At 40.7% G+C, this 22,444-nt stretch overlaps 1 protein-coding gene across 4 annotated transcripts in view; it reads left to right on the forward strand.

Annotated features, from left to right (window-relative positions):
• The window catches only part of crhr1 (corticotropin releasing hormone receptor 1), a 151,371-nt gene that overhangs the window by 24,920 nt on the left and 104,007 nt on the right, over positions 1-22,444 (forward strand). For all 4 annotated transcript variants that reach the window (XR_006030701.1, XR_006030702.1, XR_006030703.1 and 1 more), the window contains exon 2: positions 13,163-13,250. Coding sequence is in view for 1 of the 4 variants with exons in the window: in XM_042085736.1 (XP_041941670.1) it covers positions 13,163-13,250 (88 nt within the window). In the remaining 3 variants the exon portion in view is untranslated. The remainder of the gene's footprint in view (positions 1-13,162; positions 13,251-22,444) is intronic.

Genomic DNA, 22,444 nt, shown 5'->3' on the forward strand with positions numbered 1-22,444 from the left:
TCTTGCGGAGGGATATGAAAGACGTTAATCAACCCGTTGCCATTTACAGCGGTGATTATATACTTTGCCGGTGATTTATGTAGATTTAACATAGGCCCGAACGTTGGGAAGGCCCATTCATTTGAATGGAACTTTCTGCAGCACTCTGAAGAGCCGTGTAATAAACAACCATAAAACGAAGTATGGTGACATTATGTTTCTTTTATTTTTATGCGTGCATTGCCTGTTCTTAACATTGCACTTGGGATCAAAGTTAAATCCATTGCAATTCATCATGTTATTTATTGTTTTGAAGCCTGCTTCAACAGCATGATATATGTATATGTCTAATTGCCAGCATTCATATGGTTGTAGTGGCTTTTTTGATACAGCATTGCATCGAATAGCTCACAAACCTTTTCAACTGTGTTTCTAATTAATTATGAGTACTTTATTGAGACAAAGCGTTTCACACAAAGAAAGCATGAATGTGTTTGTCTGTGGTATTGATTTATCTTCTGCACTCAGCAGCTGATCTTACCACCTCCATAGACGTATTCAAATCCTACGGTAGCAGAGACATAAATTTCACTTCCTAGTGCCAGTCAGCTGCACAGAGTAGGCTACCAGCAAAGCCTGGGAAAGATAAAGTTTTTTTCCCAGTATAACTTCCTGAGTTAATATGCAAAAGCACCCTGGACTATTTCCATCTGGGAGGAGATTTAAATGTGGCAGCTGTGAACAGAAGTCAAAACATCTCCTCAACTCACCACCATGGATGTATCCATCCTTATTTCATTATTGAAAAATGACAAAAATAAAAATAGTTGAGGATGAAAACATTAACCCTTGAAAGTTTGAATAACTTGTGGATGTTCCTGTCCCATCGTTTCAACTCTAGAATGTAGCACAACATTCTGAGGCAGACCTTGAAATGTAATAGAATTTAGCTCTAGCTTGCTGTAGACCAATCACACTAGACATGAACTAACACTGATTATGTGTATGTTAACATATCTGGTACCCAGTCAAAAAGGAATTCCTGGTAAACTTATAAGTTGTAATTAATGAGGATAATAAATAACCAGCAGGGCACTGATTCGGAAACTGTGCAGGCTCCTTGTGTATATTTAGCTTGTCTATTGTTAAAGAGCTTTGATTTTCTACTGCCCGAAGGATGAACACATCCACTTTATGTGGCCTACTTTACACGGCTCACTCTGTATATTGTTTCCTAAACCCACTGAGCAGCCCAATCCAATCCCCATCTTCAGCAGGTGAGGTTTGCTCGGCGGCCTGCTGGAATTCCTCTGGAGATTGACTGTCGGGGGAACCGGATGTGAACGGCCGTGCTGGAGGTGTCTCAGAGGGGATTACGGGAGCGTAACCCAGCTGTGTTTCCAGGGCTCATGGGGACAAAAGCGGCTCAATCCTCCTGGATTTTGCCCCCTTTGCTTTCCAGCACAGAGATCTGGCGGGCACTACTCAGACAGGCTAGGAACCAAACAGTGACAAAAGGCAGAGAAATGGAGGCAAGGGAGAGAGGTGGGGGTTGATCCGTGTGATGCCTGCTGGTTTTGGTCTGGCGCTGGCCATCATAGCTGGCCGACAGAACACAAGCATCTGGCCCCGTTCCCTTCCATCCCCTGCATGCATTTGCCAGTTAGTGTGTGTGAGTCTGTGTGTGTGTGGTTGTCCTTGTGTGTTTCCTACTGATCTCCAAATTGAAGCTAAGCCAACCTAGGGAGGATAGAACCCCAGTATTTTTGTGTGTGTGTTTGTGTGTGTGTGTGTGTGTTTTCTGTGCATGTTAAAATTGCATGTTGTTCCCTATTGTTAGCCGCGGATTACTGATTTGACAGGAGTCACAGCTGTAGATTGGTTTAGTCTACAGAGCTAGCCCCACAAAACCTGCTCAAGCTATGGCAAGGCAAGGCAAAGCAAGTTCATTTATAGAGCGCATTTCATACACAAGAGTAATTGAATGTGCTTGGCATAAACAAAATCAAAGAATAATATAGTATACTAAAATCCATTTCCGAGGAACAGCAAAGTGTGCTTGCTCATCTGCGGTTCACTGATGGGTGCAGGAATAAGGCGCCTACATACTAGCCATTCCTGACCTGTGACATCACGGGAGTGACATAACCATTTATACTCGCGTGTGGTGGTCGCGCCGTTAGTTGCAATATTCTCCTGAACAGAGATGTCGCTGTTGTGAAAAGGCTATCGCTACCTACTTTACACAGTAGAAGAAGCTGTCAGTTGCATTGGCGTCAGTGGCAGTAAAAGCCATGGAGACAGTAAAAGATAAAAGCTAACCTCTGTGATGATACTTCAGACTTCGGTTGCTGCTATTCACAACTACCATCATTACTATCTAGTTTCCAAGGTGTGTGCAGATAGATAGACAGACAGATTGATAGATACTTTATTCATCCCGAAGTATATTTTAATAATTTAAACATTTTAGCTGACTGGCTAGCTAGCTAGCAGCTGGCTGAGTTTCCTAAAGGTGAAAGACATTTTGTTCAGGTCTTAGCAGATATCCTTTGGTTGAAAATAAATATTTTCTATTCTTTCCTCTTAATTCCATGTGTTGCGACTCTTGCTGGTAACTTTGTTAACTTATCCAGCAAACCATTAAAAATTCTGTGACAAAAAAGACTGTAAAAAGTCTTTTTAAAAGACTGTAACAAAACAGTCCTCCGAACAGCAACTGTTGCTTGCCCTCGAACTAGTCCATCTTCCGGTTTCCGCTTTGGTGCGCTCAGATCGTGCATGACCTGGTGCGACCTGGCCAAAATCCTGGCACGCCAGCAAGATCTACGTCATTTTGACGTCACATTGTCGCGCTACCGGTTGGGAACAACAAGTATGTAAGACACAATAGGATGTGTTCAACTCAGCTTGATCCAAGGATTCCAACAGTACCTAATTTTTCGAAATTGGACATACGGGTCTAAATTATTGTGCATTAACAGACATCCGAAACGGCAATTTTTTGTAGTTGCAGCGCCCCCTATTGGCCAAAGAACACCACATTTTTTTTTGTATCCTCACAATCAAATCCTGAGTCTATCTACCGTGAAGGTTATGTGAAGGTTTTGCTGAGATCTTACTTCCTGTTTGGCGGCTTTGCCACTGATTTTGTTGCCTCTGAAAGGCAAACGCTTTCGAAAATCAAAAAACCTTCCACTAACTTTTGTGATGCATGGTCTGAAGATCAAGTTTTGAGAAAATCTGACAAAATGTGTGACCTTTCGCTAAAATCCAAAATATGGCCGATACCGAATCTAGTGGAAATTGACGTCATAGGGATGTTGAACTTGGCTTGATCCAAGGATTCTAGCACTACCTCATTTTTGAAAATCAGGTATACAGGTCAAAAGTTACATGCATTAATGCAACGTCTAAAATGCCAAAACACCTTGGCTAATTGCAGTGCCTCCTAGGCATCAAAGGTCACCAAATTTCTTGTGCATCCTCACATTGGAGTTATGAGTCCATGTACCAAATATGGCATTGATATGTGAAAGCATTCTTGAGATAATGACCTACTTCCTGTTTGGCAGCTATGCCACCGATTTCGTTTGGCTGTGATGGGCAAGTGCTTTCGACAATCAAAAATCTTTTCGCTAACTTTTGTGAGACTTGGTCCGTGGATCATGTACATCAAGTTTCATGAAGATTGGACAAAATTTGTAACCTGTGAATGTTTAGTTTAGTGATTGATAAAATCCAATATGGTGGAAGAATGTCAAGGGTCAGTGACACCATCTTCACTTTCCATACTACACGCGGTTTCTAAGCTAAAACATTTTTTGTCACATAGAGCAAACATTTCCTCACAATCCGCTAGCTGCCTGTCCCCTGAAAACGCAGTCTCTGTAGACAGCACAGGCTCCAAAAACAGCCTGGTGTAACCTGGACCATGAAACATAACAAACTATTCCAGCCATTCACCGACAAGATGCGTGTTCAGGGTAGTTTCAGTTGCATGGGAGGGAGGGGCGAGCTAGGTCTCTGTTTTGTCAACAGGAGTGACGCAACATCGCTTAGAGCACCTTTAAGAAGAACAATAGTGTGCCTACTTTACATACAGTACATATAATATAATAATTGAACTGCTGGGAGGGCACAGTGAAAAAATCTGCATTGGATACCTTTAAAAGACAGAGTGCATCTGATTAACAGGAAGTGCATTTGGTCTGTTAGCAGACATCATCTGATGACAGTTTGGTCTGAAGTCTAGATTTGAGTCTGGCTGCAGTTGGGGCATTTTTTATGTCATCTGGAATTTGGTTCCAGGGCCGAACCGTATAGCAGCTAGAATCTGCTTCACCATGTTTAGTTTTAACAATAGGCCAACAAGTATTTCTCCTGTGATCTAAGAGTTCTGGAAGGTGTGTACGTCTGAATCATGTCTGATATGTAATTAGGCCCTGTTCCATTTAGTGATTTATAAACAATCAGTAGTGCATTAAAATCAATTCTGTGACTTACTGGAAGCCAATACAGGCAGGAAGTATTGGGGTATTGTGGTCAGTTTTCGTGCGAAAACACCATTCACCACACCATTCATGTGTGTGTGTGTTGCCACAAACCATGGTAGACACCATTTGTGTGTGTGTGTGTGTGTGTGTGTGTGTGTGTGTGTGTGTGCGTGTGTGTGTTCCCAGAAAACCAGCTCCAATCCTGGCAGAACTCTCTAACATGCATATTTCATCTCAGAATACAGATAACTTAATATACACAAACACATGATTCATTATTGCCTTATTAATATGTGTGTTTGTGTTTGTTTGTTTGTTTGTTTGTGTGTGTGTGTGTGTGTGTGTCACTGATCACTACTGTGCACTGAACTGATTCTGCCCCTGATCTTGAGCTTGTGATCTCAACTGTGCCCTTTATCCAATGTCTTATGAAGCAGTAAAATTGCAAGATACTGCACTCCCTAAACCACAGCCAGAGTCCCTTTTGTTTGCAGGCCTGTCGGTCTCCAATCACGTTGTGAGCATTTTTGTGAGGCGGTGCTTTTTTTGTTTAGTTCGGAGAATCTGAGGACTATATATATATATGTTCTAGCCTAACAGGAGCACCAGGATTTCGGAGCTCTTTGATTTTTTCCCCAGAGGAGATCCTAAATCTGTCCAAAAATAAACAAACAAAAAACAAAAAACAAACCTGCAATCACAACAAAAACATTGTTTCACAGAATTATCTCTCTGTCGAACATGGACTCACCGACGCTTTCGGCTTTGTGGTTCAAAGGGAGGACAATGCAACAAGGACAATTGTCGGCCTTGCTCGCTGTGTCTATTGCCCAGTGTAAATGTGGAAGGATCACGCTGTGGGATTTGAATGGAGATAATCTCCTCTGGTTTTTCCCCTTCCTGATACACGAATCAAACTGATTTAAGGGGCCAGGGAGAGGGCTTTAGTGGCTTGGCCTGCTTGCCCTGCAGATGATCAGGAGGCCTGCCGTTATCCACCCAGGGCTGTACAGACATATATGTCGCACATGCTACAAAAAAAATAGTTTGTGCGATGGATGATTTACCCACTTGGCACTGGTGCTACAGTATTTTGCTTATGGCAATACAATGCATGCGTGTGAGACTGACAGGGAGGCTACAGCAATTACCTTCTACTGTGATCAGTGCAACTGGCTACACCAAATGTGATAGCGGCGCGTAGGCCACGTTAAAAAAAAATAGACCCGTCTTCTGTTTTTGCGCGTTCGTTACGTGCCCGGTGTAGGCTCCCGGTAAAATGCTTGTTTGTTTGTTTGAAGTGCCTATGTATAGACTACTTCTGTGAGAGGGGAATCGATGTATGCTACTTTGATTTCAACTTAGTTGCAGTCTACGCGATTAAAAAGTATGTCTACTTGTTTGTAGGCCTATAGTATCCAAACAATCCAAATCCAAATCAAACAACACCTTGCAAATTATCCTCGCGAATCGAACAAGTGATAGCTATGTTTAGCCTAAAGCGAAAGTAGGCCTATCTTCCGACCGGGCCGGGCAGAGGTGATTAAATTAGGCAAGCAGAGGTAGAAGTTTGTCGCAATCGCCTTGTTGCTTTGCATTTTTAGTTCAGTTTAAAACGAATAACTTAGTATCCAAACAACACCATTCAGATCTAAAATTAAGAAGAAAAAAGTCCACCGGGACGTTCGCTTCTATCTGTCAAATATGAGCCCACTTCATGCGCAACAGTCTCGCTTAGTAGTGCTTATTAACCTATACAAGATCGGTTCCGAAAAAACCTTCACAACACTTTAATTACGACTGCGTTAGCCACAGACCTTCAGCTATCTTTAGTGTGTGTATGCAACAGTCTAGGAATGCATTTAATGGGTGCACTGTTTGACATGTCAGTTAGCCTACTCATTTGCACCACTGATTAGATGTAATTACGGTACTTCACTCGGGCAATGACAATAAGGTTAAATGTAGGGTTACTCTAGGTCAGGGGTTCCCAAACTTTTCCACGACAAGGCCCCCCAAATACCACAAGGTTCTGGACAAGGACCCCCTTGATGTGTTATTAAACCCATCGACAATACTACGGCAAATGTACATTAAGCTAATCCTAATAATTATTTTAGCCACAAGCACTTCGCGATGGAGCATACAGTGTGTAAAAATTGTATTTGGGGCTTTCTGCTATATGAGAGCTATCACTCTACTATTATTCCCAGTCATTATCATGGGAAATATAATGTTCAGATATGCGTCACATTATTATGATGGAATTGTATAACAACCCACATAGGTATATTTTAAATTTTGATGTATTTATTTGTTGCTTTTATTTTTCCTTCCAACTTGCTGAGGCCCCCCTGGCACCCCTTCGCGGCCCCCGGCCCCCACTTTGAAAACCACTGCTCTAGGTAATCTAGGTAATCTAAAAACTTAGAAATATGAACTAAACGTGAATTAAATCTTAGTGGAATAAAATCTTCAGCATATATCTTCTACTTATTCAAAAATAAATGAACTGACTTCCAATGCATGAATAAGAAAAATTAACAAAAAACCAATGGCATGACCTGTCTTCCTGATACCCATTGAAAAGTCTAACTGCATGGAACTGTCAGGGATTGTTTTTTTGTTTTTACAAAAACACAACAACCAAATAACATATCATGCTGATAGCTTTTGTTCATCTCAAACACAATGTAGCCAGGTGAGATGTTTGCAACTACATGACCTTTTATCAATCCAGTTGCAGTAGGCCTAGATCCCAACCACAATTGATGAACTGTGATGAACTGCCCTACTTGTGATTGTTTTTAGAGATTTTAGAGGTTTTATATCGATGCTACAGAATTTGTGGCTGGTGCTACAAAACCTTTAACCTCTGTAGCACCAGTGCTACTTGCAAATTTTTTTAACATACAGCCCTGCCAGCCACCCCTTATCTGTACCACCACGATGAGAAGCACCCTCTCCAGATCTCTACCTAAAGGAATGCTCTGCTTGGAACCATCCAACAACATGTCATGTCTTGATGTGGTGGCTGAAATCATTAGTTGCCATGACAATTAGTTCTAGCTAGCAACCTGTCTATGAATGAAACATCATGAGAGTTATAATTACATGAAAATCGTGACATGGCTCTGAAATGACCTGCCATGTGGCATAACATTTTAAGACAAGGATTTGACATGTTAAATGCTAAGCAACGGAAGCTCTTTGCATGCCCTTTTTGAATTGAATGAAGTATGGGTAGATCACATCATTGAAAATACTTCAACGTTTGGTTCCTGTGCTTTGTTTTTGGAACATGTTAAAATCTAGAACCTGGCTGTAAATTTGAAGTCCATATCCCTCGAGGAGCAGTCATTGGTGATGCTGAATCAGCAGTGATCTGAGCAGAACCATACATTGGGTCCTGTTTCCATCATGTCTGCATTAGGGCTGCAGGATGTGGGGAAAATATCTAATTGTGATTTTTCGGACAGATGTTATGATTGCGATTGCAATTTGTGATGTGATTTTTGAATGTCAATGCCAAGATTCAGTTTAATATTCCAAATGTCTCTTTAAGTTGTGCCACTTCTGATTGGTGAGCCTGCCTATATGAGTAGCACAGCCCTCCTGATTGATGAGCTTCACTGTCTGTCACACAAGGAGGATGACATGAATAAAAAGATCAGAAATGTGACAAGATTAACCATGGATGATAATTAGTAGCCTTTGTGTTTAGATCATTGCATTGGTTCAAATTGTGGTTGTGATTTTGATAATTGTGCAGCCCTAATTTGCAGTTGTTGGAACATCAGATCCTGAGAATTGGGTTTGCTCTCCAGTCTGTGGTAAATTCTGCTCCCCTGACGAGAGACAGAGCCAAGCAGAACTCATATTGTGCTTCCCTGTTGGCTTGGGTTGATTTGGGTTACTCTCAGTAGGCAATAAACAGAAGAGAACTCTGTTTTATTTATTTTTTCTCTTGTCTTAGAGACTTGCATTCCTGAGGAGCCACAGTATGTTATATTAATGAAATTATATTACATGGTCAGATGCTGTTATGGCAAGAAAAGGTTGATAAAAAGGTTATAATCGCTGACCTTGTATTAGCTATTTGATATTTACAGTCATGCCCAATAACAACTCTCTTTCTGGATGTTCTCTCTAATAAAATCATGATTGTGTAACTACATAGAGACTATCATGTGTCATTTGAGAGGAAAAGGAGAGTTTCAGGCAAGCCCCTCAGCAAGGGTGCACAAAGCAGCTCAGTGTCCTTGTGCTCCTGTACTGGCATTGTGTTGTACAGTGGGAAGTCAAGCAGAGGACCGGCCCACCAGATGTTATTGAAGCAACAGGAGATGCTTTGCTTTCATTAGCGCTGGCCTCACACCAACGGCTTCTGTGTTCATAATTTTTTGGCTGTGTTGACGTGTGAAATAATCTGTGAATCTTTGTAATTCGGTTTAGTTTGATTTATTTATGAAGTGCTCTAGACTAAGAATGTTGCTGGTGCTGCATGGAGCCTGAGGCCTCCCGAAAGCATGTGATTGGAGGAAACCTTTTAAAGTATCTAGCACAGTCAGAGGGGGCAGAGGGAGAAGAAAGGTTAATAAAGCAGGAAGTGCAGATGAATGAAGGAAGCTCACCATTTATTTAATATTTTTCATTTATTTTATTTGTAGGGGACCATGTACAATTTTGAACGTAAATGTTGCCATTTTATGCATGGCGTCATTGTTAGCTTTAGGCTAATTTATATCTGCAGTCCCCATAGTAGATTTGGAATCAAAGTTTTCCTCTGAAGGCCCTCACCAGCATATCCAAATAATCTTATCAGGAGGGATCCTCTGAAAGTGGCTTCTGCATCTGATTTGACATTTCTAGCTTTCTGATCCTAACCTTTGGGATCAAATGACTTTGTTTGCCAAGGGATGCATCTCACATTTAAGACTGTGCCAAGGTCTCTCGCTGTCTGGCTGAATACACTCTTATTTTCATGTTTGGTTGTTTGTTTGTTCATTGCGGGAGATGTACTGTATTCACATACACAGCAGTAAACAAGGAATGGCATACATATTCATTCTTTTGTGTCTGGGGCGTTATCATTCTCTTGCTATTACTATTTGATAGAGCGCAATGGAAGTAGTGCAGAGGACGAGGCTTCACACACTGTGGGTAGGCAAGTGAAGATTGATGAGACCGCAAAACCAAAAGTAAACAGGCCAGAGTGAGCAGAAGAACTACTGTGGTGTGTGTGTGGATGTGTGTGTGTGTGTGTGTGTGTGTGTGTGTGTGTGTGTGTGTGTGACTGTTTCAATATATTTCCCTGCTCCCCTTTTCTGGGTGTTCATCCTCTCTATTTTCTCTCTCATTTCTTCTTTCTCTCTCCCTTCATATGCTTTTATCTCAATGCATTTTTTTCTGTTTCTTTGAACTCTTTCTTTCTGTTTGTTTTGTCTTTGTGCATTTAGGCTCTATGCTTTCTGAATTAACATTTGTTTTCTCTTACTCTCTCTCTCTTTCTCTCTCTCTCTATCAATCTCTTTCCTTGCCTTCTGCTCTGTCATACCTCAGTAGGTTTTTTTGCTAGCCGACACTAACCAATTCTCCATAAAAATATTGCCCTTGAGGAGCTTTTAAAATATTATATTGTACGCTAGTTCAGTCTTTTTCTTTTGTGGACGCAGGGATACATACACTATAGAGGTTTCGCCTTTGACTACTTCAGAGTGGCGGCTTATGGGCATGCACAAACATGTCCTTAAAACAACCCTTAACGTTAGTTTTCAAAACTGTGCAACTCACTGAGTGGTTAGTGGTGTTCGTTGATGTTCCAAAACAAGTAGGGTAGCGAAATACAGTTTCTGTCGTGTTTTATTTGGTATTTTGTAAAATCCCATTGATTTCTCTTGGAAGACTCATTGCACATTGATATTACTGCGCCACCGGAAACGGAAACGGGGGCTGTTTACATTTGGTTGTAGTCGCGAGACCTTCTTTTACTGTCTATGCTTCAGGCTCAAATATTGAGCAGAAGTTTATACGCGGTTGTGAGGTATCTGAAAAAAATATACCGCTCAAAAAAATTAATGGAACACTTACAGTTTTTCACAATTGTTAAAACACATTTTTTGAAACCTTCCACCCTTTTCTCCATTCTCAAACTACATTCACAGAATGTCTGACAGATCTTGCAAAATAAAACACTCGCCTCAAAAGTTTTACTTGTGCTCAGAACCAAACAGTGTCAGAGTACCAATCCAGTGTATGATTGAAGTGTTCCCTTAATGTTTTTGAGCAGTATAGTTCCACAATAGCAAATAACACGGCTGGAAATCATACATTGTGCCGATAAATTTGTTTTTAATAATCAACGCACACCACTAACCACTCGGTGAGTGGGCTCAAAGTGCTAAATACCAGGATTATCCTTTAAATAAATTAGAACAGCAAATCTCATGGATTTGTGGCCCCCAAAACAGTAAAATGAGTTATGCTGAATGGAAATATCTAGTGTAATAGTAGGCATACAACACACACATTTATTAAACATATTAACAGGTGTGTGTGTGTGTGTTTAATAAATGTGTGTGTTGTATGCCTACTATTACACTAGATATTTCCATTCAGCATAACTCATTTTACTGTTTTGGGGGAAATCCCGTTCAGACTTTCCTCAGTGGGTACCTCAAGACAAGCATCATGGCAGCGAGCTTCTAAAAATATTTGAAGTCTGGAAAAACACACACACTGGAAATATTTCTCATATTTCCCCTTTTTTACTAGCGACAGGGATTTGTGTGAGACCAGCAGACAAAGTGGTTGTCAGCATATTCTCTGTAAAGCTGTCCACACCGTGTCATTACAGCAACATCAGGCCAGAAAGTTCCAGAAGAACGTTGAGACGGCACATGTTAGTGCGCAGTCAATCGTTTTTATTGGCAGTAAATTTGTCGCATCATGAGCAAAGAACCACGCAGGTCCATCTGTTCAGTCACGGCTCTTAATAAATCTTGGGAAACGAGCGTGTACGCAAACGAAAGGATGCTGGGGAATTATTTTCTTGAATAGCTCGTGTATACATACACCATGATGTAAAAGATAGATATCCCGTCTCAGGGCTGTTAAAGTGATTGTCAGTGTAACAAAAATAGTGTTCCGGATTTGCCCTTGGATATTTTATGTGGGGTATAAGAAAACTGAGACCATCTTATTTTTTTATGACACGATCACTAAAGGGAAGAGTGCTGCTCGGGGCTTATAAATGTGTCCTTTAGCTTTTGGGGAAGGTTGCCTGTCCTGACAACGACTGTGGCACAAAAGGAAATGAATTATATTTATGATCAAAATCCAGTTAAATCAGCCAGAATCTCAAGATAACGCCCAGTTGAACACTGAAGAGACCTGGTCCTGACTTTAGCGTGCTACCAGGATAAGTTGTCAAAAATGAGCAGCAGTGGTGCATCTGTTACAGTATATATTGCATATGCTGTAGTGTATGCAACCTTTTTAGACTAGCTTTTAGGATGCCTCAAGTGAATCAGCTGCCTTTTACTGTGAGCTTTTGTGTAACTGATTCTATTACAGCAGAATCACAGCCGAAGTCGGAAATGCATTATGAAACCGGCCCCTTTACTAATTTCCCATGTTGGATTGAAAATAGCAGTTCAGTTCAAGGTAATGTGAGGAGTATTGCTGAACGAGTGAACGAGACCCTCTGCTTTCAGGCAGATAGCGACACTGCTGTTAAAAAAAGAGGCCCATGCAATCCATCTCTAAAGTTATAATGGCATTGAAGTGCTGCTGTGTACAGTATGTGTGTGTGTGTGTGTGTTTTGTCACATTCTCATTCACTATCTTCTTCTTCCGCTACCAACCACCCCCCCCCCCCCCCCTCCACACACACACACACACACACCATCTTTTTTTCTTGCCTAAGTGACCAAGTGAGCTCATAAACAATCCACTGCAGTTACATAAAACTCCACATACATTCTGCAGCTATTTGAGCTGTGCTTGTACACCCCTCCCCCCCCCCCACACACACACACACACGGCTATCCCAGTGCTTTGTTCTTGTTGATTATTGCATCCTTTTCCTTTTTTAGCAGTCTTTATGTAATGTAGGTCACAAAGAGTGAGATAAGGATGTTAATGCTTCTCCCGCTTTTTATCTCGCTCTTGCTTGTATCTATATGTACTTTTTTTTATTTTTTTTATGTTCTTCTGTTATTTTCCTCCAATGCGTGTCTGGTGTGATTAAACTGCTGATACATAAATGCATTGGTGTAAATTGATATTAGCAGATGACATTTCCTGATAGAAGCACTGTGTCTTCAGTTCAGCCTACAGCACTGACACACATTTGTGTCCTCTCCCCTCCTCCCTTTCCTCTTCTTTTCATTCTTTCCATTCTCTCACCCTATCTCTCTTTTCTTTCCTCTCTTTACTGCCCTTTCTCTCCATTCCAAAACTCTCCATCCTTCTTCTGTCCTTATTCTCTCTTTTCCTCCTCTCACACACCCCTCCTCTCCTCTTCTCTCATCTTATTGTCTCTTTTACTCCTTTTCTTCTTTCTCCTCCTTTTCCTTTTCCCTTGTAAATCTCTCCTCCCTTTCTCTCTCCTCTCCTCTCTTCCTCACAAACTCATCCTCTTCATTTCCTCTCTTCTCTCTCACCCCAAATTTCTCCTCATCCAGGTGTTGATCCTCTGGGTGGCCCTTGTTTCCACAGCAACCGCAGATCTTACCTGTGACATGTACCTGCTGCTCTCTACCAACATCTCAGGTGAGTTCTTCACCATCTCATCACCTCTCCTTGTAAATGTTATAACCACTCTCCCCACAGATCACACTCTTAAGTGATCTGGCTCCTGGGTCTGACTTCAAAATAAAGTGTCTTACATCAGAATTTGACCTGCTTCTTAAATTCCTGGTGTGATAAGCGCTTTTGTCAGGGCACAGGAGTGAAGCTGTGCTCACTCAGTTCAGTGATTTGGTGTGTTGTTATTGGGGAGGGGAGATGACTCCAGAGAATTCTTAGGCCCCGTCCACACGGAGTCGCTTTTTGGGTTAAACGCACAGGTTTTGCATCGTCTTGGCCGATTGTCCAAACGAATCCTGTAAACGCACTGCCCGAAACCGCACTTTTTTGAAACCTGGTCCCAGGGTGGAAAAATCTAAAACCATAGCCCTTGCGAGTTCGTTTGGACAGTGAAACTGCATACTTGTGTATTGATGATGTCATCGTCCGACCTCACCTGCCCTGGACTTGACACTTATAGTATTGTCTAACAATACTAGTTTTCATACTGTACATGACATTACCTATGATTACACTCAGTAGGATAAATATCACAACTAGTGCTGCGCAGCGCCAATAGCTTATCATGACTTGGTGGACTGAACAGTGTTTTCCCTGTTTTCTTGATGCATTCTAGCTACTGTCAGTGACGCGAGAGAACTAGTCAGAAGTTATTAGGGAAGTGCGGTGTAAGTTTAAATTAATTTGTGCATAGTGCCGGTGTCATTCATTTATTTGACATGTCTTACAATATAAATACATGCATTCATAGTCTAGTGAAGTCAGATATGAGCATACAAAGACGCTTAGAACTCATGTTAAGCCTATGGTAGATGCGCACTAAATGCAAATGCGCGATTTGATGCAGGCAAAAGTATCGACATTATTATAAATGTGGCGACGGAATAGCCTAGAACTTGGGTAGGCCTAGCGCTTAGTAGCCTATGCACTTGCGGTGATAGCCAAAACTAATGTGAATCACGGGCTATCCTACAACCAAAGAAAGTAAAGGAGATTATTTGTACCTGCGTTAGCCAAATAAAGAACGGGGCTGCACCCTTCACAAACCGTAAAAATTAAGTTTATTAGTTTTACAGTGGACTACAGTCGACCGTTCACAATCAGTCCACACAAATAATTCTGGTTTCCTTGCACTAGCCATTTTCGTCGTAGCCTATTCTGCCACCTATAGGCCTGGGATATGAAGTAACGTGTTGAGTCGTGTTGAGATGGATCCATTTGGACGCAAATATTCTTGATACGGTTCCAGGGAAGACGGAGGAAAAAAAGATCGGTTTGGATGTGTGGACTAGCCCTTAGAGAATTCCCTTCATCTGTGTAGTCCTAGTCCTCATCTCAGGCTCAGGCCTAGGACTAGAGGGTATATTTTTGGTCCTGTCAGAAGAGATGAAGAGTACAGTTACAGTAGTATAAGCTATGTATTGACTAGTAAAAATATTGCTATTAAACAATTAAAATTATTATTTATTTATGATAGTGGACCTATTAAGACCTATTGATAGTGGTTTCTTGACAGTAATTGTCCATATAGTGGAGATGTTTCACTGCTTTACAGTCCAAAACCAAACTGAGAGCACATATAAATGCTCATTGCTTTCCAAGAAAACAAGACATCAGCTTTTATGACCATTTTTACTCTTTCCATCAGACTTAGCGAATCAACAGACTAATGGATTGACCTGAAGGTAATTTTATTATTCAAGACAGATAAAAAGAAGCTGCTCTGTGAGTATTTGGCTAAGTAATCCTGCTTTGTCAGGTTGCGTTTTACTGAATTATTTATTTTCCTTTCAATACACATGTAGACATTCCTTTCCGTCAAAGATAATGTTCCTGAACGGGACTCTCAGAGAAGCGACCTCAGGATTACGCCACCATCGGTACCATATAAGGTCCTCAAAAGATTTGCTCTAGACAAATAAGAATTCAAAGAATGTTGCTGGCTTTAGTATGAACTCTATAAAATGCATAGAAATAGAAGTTCTAAAACAAAAAATGCAAAAACTCTGCAGTTCATATTTTGGAAAATGTTGTTGTTCTTGTGACGTTCAGAGGGAGCAAAAGTATCATGGTTAGAGAAGGAGCTTTAGCTGTTAAGTCTTGAAGACTATCTGGATCAAACCTGCAAAGATGACCAGTGCTCTAGCATCAGACATAAAAGAGGCACATTTCCATACCGATTTTCAGACCAACAGAACCAAATTCACTCTCATATTGCATGGAAACAGGTGAACAATCAGCCTGAAATAGAAATTTAGTGCCACATTAATAGCAACATACCATTGAGTCTGTCCTATCTGGTCTTTCCAAACAACTGATTTGTTTTTCTTCAATTGGTTGAAAGAAGTCCTGAGTTCCTGTTCAAAGGCTAGAGTGTGCCTATAAAGTGTATAAAGAGCTAATGGTTGGGATAAATCCCAGATCTACAGTCTATGCCACACGTATCAGTGTTTCCTAAGTGCCTCTGTTCCCGCTGCTGCGCCTGCTCTGATGGGATGATTGCAGGTGCCATCTCAAATGCATCCCATCATTTCCCCTTCACAACCGTGGCAGCTTGACGTGATGGAGCATCATAATAGCCATTCTGATCATCAGGAAGAGGCAGCAGGCTCAATACAGTGGCAGGGTAAACATAAGTCCCCACATACACTGATGTCACATCAGGAACTGAATGGACATGAAGACAAATATGAGTAAACGAGTGGAATAAAGATTTGTTTTTTGGTTATAGCCATGGTTATGGTCATTGGATTTTGCAGACGCCTTTGTCCAAAGCAACACACAAATACAAAAACAACATAATATTTAAAATTTAATAGGGAACAGAATAGAATGTTGGTCAAACTATAATAAGGAGAATAGCAATAATAAACAACAATATCAATTAAATCAATAGCCTAATAAAATAAGCAATGAAAATGAGGGAAAAATCAATAATAAACAATAATGTCCATTCAATCAATAATAAAAAAAAACAATGACATGGTAAGACTATATTAAGGAGAATATCAATAAAAAAACAATAATGCCAAATTAATCAACAGCCTAATGGAAATAAAAAACAATATTATACAAACCATAATGCATAAGAAACACTTAAAGAACAAAGTGCATGTTGAACAGGAATGTCTTTAGACCCCTCTTAAATTATTTTTTTAAAAGGAAAGAAAACTTACTGTTGTTTTCTGATACGTTTTTCTTCATCCTCTTCTTGTGAGTATATTGTGAGTATGGAGAAAATAAAAATGCCAAAAGGTCAGCTGAAAAGCTCTCTGTAGAAAATTGACAATCTAAAAAAAAACTATTTTACAAATGCCAAAGGCCTAGAACATTTTATGTTTGACATTACTAGAGGTACAGGGTGAAATCAGCTTATGTCTCAGTTTGTCCTTGTCAGACTGGCTTCAGAAGAAACCACCATAACTGGAGGAGGGAGGAAACAGAAGCCTTTAAAGATAACCACCAGAACCCCCAGTATCATGGAAATACCTATATCAGTGTCTACCAAACTTTTTTTTTCTCTCGAGGCACTTTTTACTATGGGAAAATGTCATGGCACACCATCATGATATTAAAAAACATGCAAAAGTTGCAATGGCATAGGTTTATTGCTGTTTATAGTCTCTCGGCCCCGCCCAACAGTGTTGAAAAGAAGTCAGGCTCAATTCATAGTGGATTCATATAGCTCAAGTGTTGATTGCAGCTATACTGTCTACTGTGTTACTTTGATTTTCTTTTCTTTTTTCTATTTAGCACGATGAAAGTGGGTGGGTAAGGTCATGCTCAGGTATCTTTTTTTAATGTATTTGTCCTGTTCCTAAACAGCATTTTCCTTACTGGTAATACAGGGACGTTGTTGTGTGACTTTGTTTGAGATGTCATTGGCTCATGAGTGTAGCATTCCTTGACCAATACAAACGGTATCTAGATGGACAAAAGTGCAAAATTGCTTGTCGATTTAATAGTCAGTTAGGTGTAGAAGTATGATTGTTGGCTAGAATACCCTACAATTTTGGCCAATTGTTAGGCATCAACAACAATAAAAACTCTTATTAAGTGCACAGCAGCACTTAATAAGAGAAACACAGGCCTACATCATTTATCAAAGGTCTGTATTATGACAGATCACCATCAGAACACTAACTGATACTAGGTGGTGTTCTATACAGGTAAAACAATACTTGTGATGCAAATAAACATATAACACGCAAGATATTTTCTTAGTTTTCCAGTTGAAATATCCATTAACAAGTGTAGTCAGCTTAATTTTCTAATGATGACTGTCACACCTCTGTTCCTCAGAGAATCTGTCCGTCAGTGATCTGTGTTGTTGGCTGTTACTTATTTAGACCATCTGGGATATGGTCATCCGACACACACAGAAATATAAATGAGAATGTCAAGAGCATCCCATGTGTGATAGAAACCGATGGTAATCAAAGTAATTTAGGCAGTTTGTTCTTATAACTTAAATTCATGTTTTACATATGTATTTAGTTAGAAACTTCCTTTCTTACCCCCCGAGGGAAGAATAATTACATCTGTTGCCACAAAACAGCACAAAAGTCATTATTGTCATGATGAATCGTTTCATCCCTAATTGTGTTTGTGAGAGTAACTGAGCCATGTGTGATAGATGAACCTGTTAGATGCTTTTTCCCAGCCAGCACCAGTGATAGTAGTGGTACCCATGAGGGACAAACTCCATTTCATACATAAGTATTGAGCTGACTACCCAAGTAGGCTATGGGCTCATATCCAGCCTGGGCTACTGCATGCCGTGTAATCGTTTACATTTATATTTTTATCGGGCAGACACTTTTATCAAAAGTAACGTGCACTTAAGAATGATGAACAGAACAAGTGAGAGAAGAGATGTGAACAAGTGAGAGTATAAACTAAAGGAAAATCCAATATTGCATAGGTGGGCAAATTTGAAGGCTCTAGGGGAGGCTTGGATGAGTGTAATTTCAATTTTGATATTTCAATAGCTGGTTTTATTAGCCATTGAGTTGGTAAAAGGTACAGTCTATTATTCAATGCACTTCTCAAATTCAGCCAATTTTGCTACACTGTTCAAAAGCTGTTTGTTCTGCATGTTTGCTTTGCTCTTTAAATTTGAGAGAGAAAGTGGCTGTACACTTCTCTGGCCAATTAACACGTTATTTCAGGAAGTGTTTAATTTGATTTGTTGAAGAACTCAAATACCAACCACCCTTCTCCAGGATTTTGGACTGCACTGTTGTAACAACTCGGCCTTATTCAAAAAGACTGATTGCCACTACGCATAAATAAGGTTACGGGCGGATCCAATAAGCAGGAAATCGTGCTGGTTCAATGCAAATGAAGGCCGTTTAATCTTAACTTAAACTGGCAAAATAATAAGAGTGATAAGAGTGTATATTACAGAAAGAAACCCAACATATGACATTGATTCACTCTGTATTGTAATGCACGAACTCGCGGCCACTCGGCGCACAACTGAAGGCCCGACACATAATTAACAACAAAGTTTCACAATGCCCCAACAAATACCCCCCAGAGTTCAATGTTCAATAGTCCTGACATCAATCAGATGACTCAAACAGTCCAAAATACAAACGTGATCCCCGGAATAGGAAAAAGTTCTTGCGCTTACAGTCTGTTGAGAAGTCGTCCCTTATACAGTTGCGAAACGCAATCTCACCACAACACGCGCGTTAGGAAAAGGATCCTTTGCTTGCCGTAATCCAATTACCTAGGAAAAGAATGATAATCCACAGCGCTCGCGGATACAGAGGAAGAATCACGGTAAATTCAGCATGCAAGGCCTCTAACGCGCGTTACTCCACACAGCCGGCTTCACACAGGTAACTCTCGGGGGCGAGCGCTCTCCTCGCGCCTCCATTTAAACAAAGTGCAATAAAAGTCACTCCTACCCAAAACACGCGTCCAACAGTCAGCTGACATCAAATTTACATACATGGCATATTAAACAGAGAAAATACTAATACATTTTCATAGAAACAACCATGTAAAAAGGTGATTTTGGCAACCTTTACACTGTTAAGGCTATAGGTTTTTTTTAATGGCAGTGGGGCTGGCCGCAGGGACTGGCTTTGATTGCCTACTTGGCTGTCTGAGGCTGTTTTGATTGGCCATTGTGAAAGTTTTGTCATGCAAGCCTGGCAGGCCTGTTGATAACAGCCATTCTGTCCCACGTATACAATAGGGCCCAGCGAGTAATCACAATCCATCCTGCTCTGTGATTTACAGGACCATCCTGCAGTAAGAATGAATTTTTTTTTTTTTTTAAGGCTGAGAGCTCACTACTGCTTCCGGAAGAAAGCAATTGAAATGCAGTGGTCAGTGGAGGTCTAGAGTCCAACACATTCTTTATGGTCATTTAATGTTGTGTTCATCAGACAGTGAAATATAGCACCTGAGTCCACTGGGTTTCGATTGCAGCTTCAACAATGAATATTAATCAGCACTTAGTGCACTGATGGATGAGCAAGAACAGTATGCAAAGTGTATACTTTTATAAATCGTTTTTTTTTTTGTGTAATTTCTAAAATCTTCACTTTATCAGCATGGAATGAAGCTGAAATATGTTTTGTGGAGTCATTGTGGTTAGTGTTTAATGCAGCCTGGAAACGCTGAAGCTGCATATCTCAGAAAGTGGTTTGCAAATATCCATTAACCTTGGGGATCTTTTGGCTCCGCCCTAAAAGGGATGCTGCCTGAAGTGGCCATGACTAGTTAAAGGTTATTTAGTTATACAATGAAATGTTTAGAGGGCAATATGTATTCCCTTCAATGTTAAACAGCTTGCAACTGTCTTTTTGAATGATGGAGAGTCAAATGTGTGTGTGTGTGTGTGTGTGTGTGTGTGTGTGTGTGTGTGCGTGTGTGTGTGCGTGTGTGTTGATGGTCGAGCACACATAGAGATCAAGCAGTGATTTGCAGCTTGTCATGGTAAGCACGAATCTGCCTGGTTAATGGCGCTCTGGCAAGAGGAACGATTTCACCACTGCCCCCAACACCATTTGTCTGGAGCTCCACACAGCACTCAAATAAACTGCAACAGACTCACAGTCTCTAAGTGGCCATCATCACCTGTTTGTAGGCTGTACGTTACAGTATCTTATACTTGATCATAAATGTATCTACATAAATTGGCCAAGGCAGGTGTGTTGGATTCTAAATAAGAGACATTTTTTTAAATAGTTTTTTATTTTAATTGTGCATGCACACAAAATACCGCACTCTCCCTCTAATGCATTGGGTGCAATTTCCGCTTTTCTTTTCTTTTGAATATTTATTGTAGTAGCGACAGGGGTTAAACATTTTATTTGTCTCACTGATGAAGGCCTAATATCTGAAACGTTTGTTTGTAACCCCTGTTGCTTCTAAAATAAATATTAAAAGTTTAAAGTTTTTGTAATGCAGCCTTTTTTTGATTTTGAGTTATTTTAATTATACCAAATGTTAATCGTATACACACTCTACTTACACAGATAAAGGCTAATTGTTAGACGTGCATAATGATATAATCATGTTTTTTAGATTTTAGGGAAGTCAGCTACTGTAGTGATCACTAATTATGGAGAGATTTATAGTTACCAAACACCTCCAAAATGTATTTTTTCTGGATGGTGAAATTTGGAGAAAAGACTACAGTAATTGCCTCTTAAATTCAGTCATGCTCCCTGCAATTAACACCTAGGTAATTAACAAATTCTGTGTGTGTGTGTATGTGTATGTGTGCTTGCGCATGCAGTGGTAGATGGTAAAGACACACACATACACACACACACACACACACATACAAGAGATAGATAAGTGAGGATAAACCTTTTCAGCAGTAATGTGAAAATGATCACCAGCTTTAAACATGGCAATTAAAGGCTGGAGGTTGAGCAGAGACACATCAAGACCAGCGTCACAGTTCAGGCCACGGGGAGACGAGGTCTCTCACTCACACCTTACATGCTGACTGAGATGATGCTCAAGGACAAACAGCCTACTTCCTCTGCATTGAGGACAGTGACAGTTAAACAGAGAGTTGACAAACAGTTGACTTTATACTGTAAGTGGCTCGTCAAAAATCAGATTCAACATTGTGTCTGAAAATGTAACATTCACTTTTTACATTTACTATTATATTGACCATTTTCCACCACCATGGCTCACAATGTTATTTTTGAGATGATATTTTTGGATATTTTTGATTACACAATGCAGCCATTCAAATTAAGCCAACAAATGTGCGTAACTGCTGTATTATACATGGAATTTTTAGTCACCCTTTTAACTAACAGGAATAACACATTGCGTCTGTCATCGCCGTCCACCCACATGCCCGTTTCTCTCCATGTCTGCGCATGCATACTGCATGTGCCTGGGAGGGAGGCGAGCGCAGCGTCCAGGTCTGGCCAGCCCAACACCCCCCACTCCTCACTGGGCTCCAGTCATCCGCACCGGCCGCGTCTGTTCACAGGGGTCCCCTCTGAGTGGGGCAGGGAGCCCATGCTCAGCACATTTGCTCTGGGCAGAGCATTTACACGCCTTAAAGATACACATCCCTGTAACATCGCTAACCCCCCCCCCCCCCCCCTTTACTCCTCTGCTGCCGCTCTGAGTAGGGAAATGTACAATGTACACGCTTTATAGATCCATAGGTCCATCCTTCTCTGCAGCACAATTACCCTTTTTTCCTGTTTATGTACAGTAGACATCCTTGTGGATGCATGGGTTTGCAGGAGTAATAGGGGAAGGAGTTCTGTATAATAGGACTGGAATGGACACTGTAAGAGTCCACTTCAGACCATATGCAGTATTGTGAAGTGTGCAGTTAATAGAATATGCAGTCAATCTATGCATCCATGTGATTCAACCCGTCCCTCTTCCCTCACTGTTGTGGGAGGGTGGAGGAAAATGTCTTACATCAGAGACGAGAATGGATCCATAAAGGCTAGTGCTTTAGCACTCTGTGTCTTCTGTAGTTAAGAGGATGAAATGTTCTCAGAAGATGTGCTTGTTTTAGGAGGAGCTCGCATTAGCCTCCGTATTTCCTTAAAGCCTTGCAATCCTCACCATGTCAAAAGAAATTATTAAAGCTTTGGCAGGGAATGTGGAGGCAGATGTCCCTTTTCCCTTCTAAAGTGGTGGTAACC

The sequence above is a fragment of the Alosa sapidissima genome, chromosome 3 (genome assembly GCF_018492685.1).
Source record: "Alosa sapidissima isolate fAloSap1 chromosome 3, fAloSap1.pri, whole genome shotgun sequence".
NCBI lineage: Eukaryota > Metazoa > Chordata > Actinopteri > Clupeiformes > Clupeidae > Alosa > Alosa sapidissima.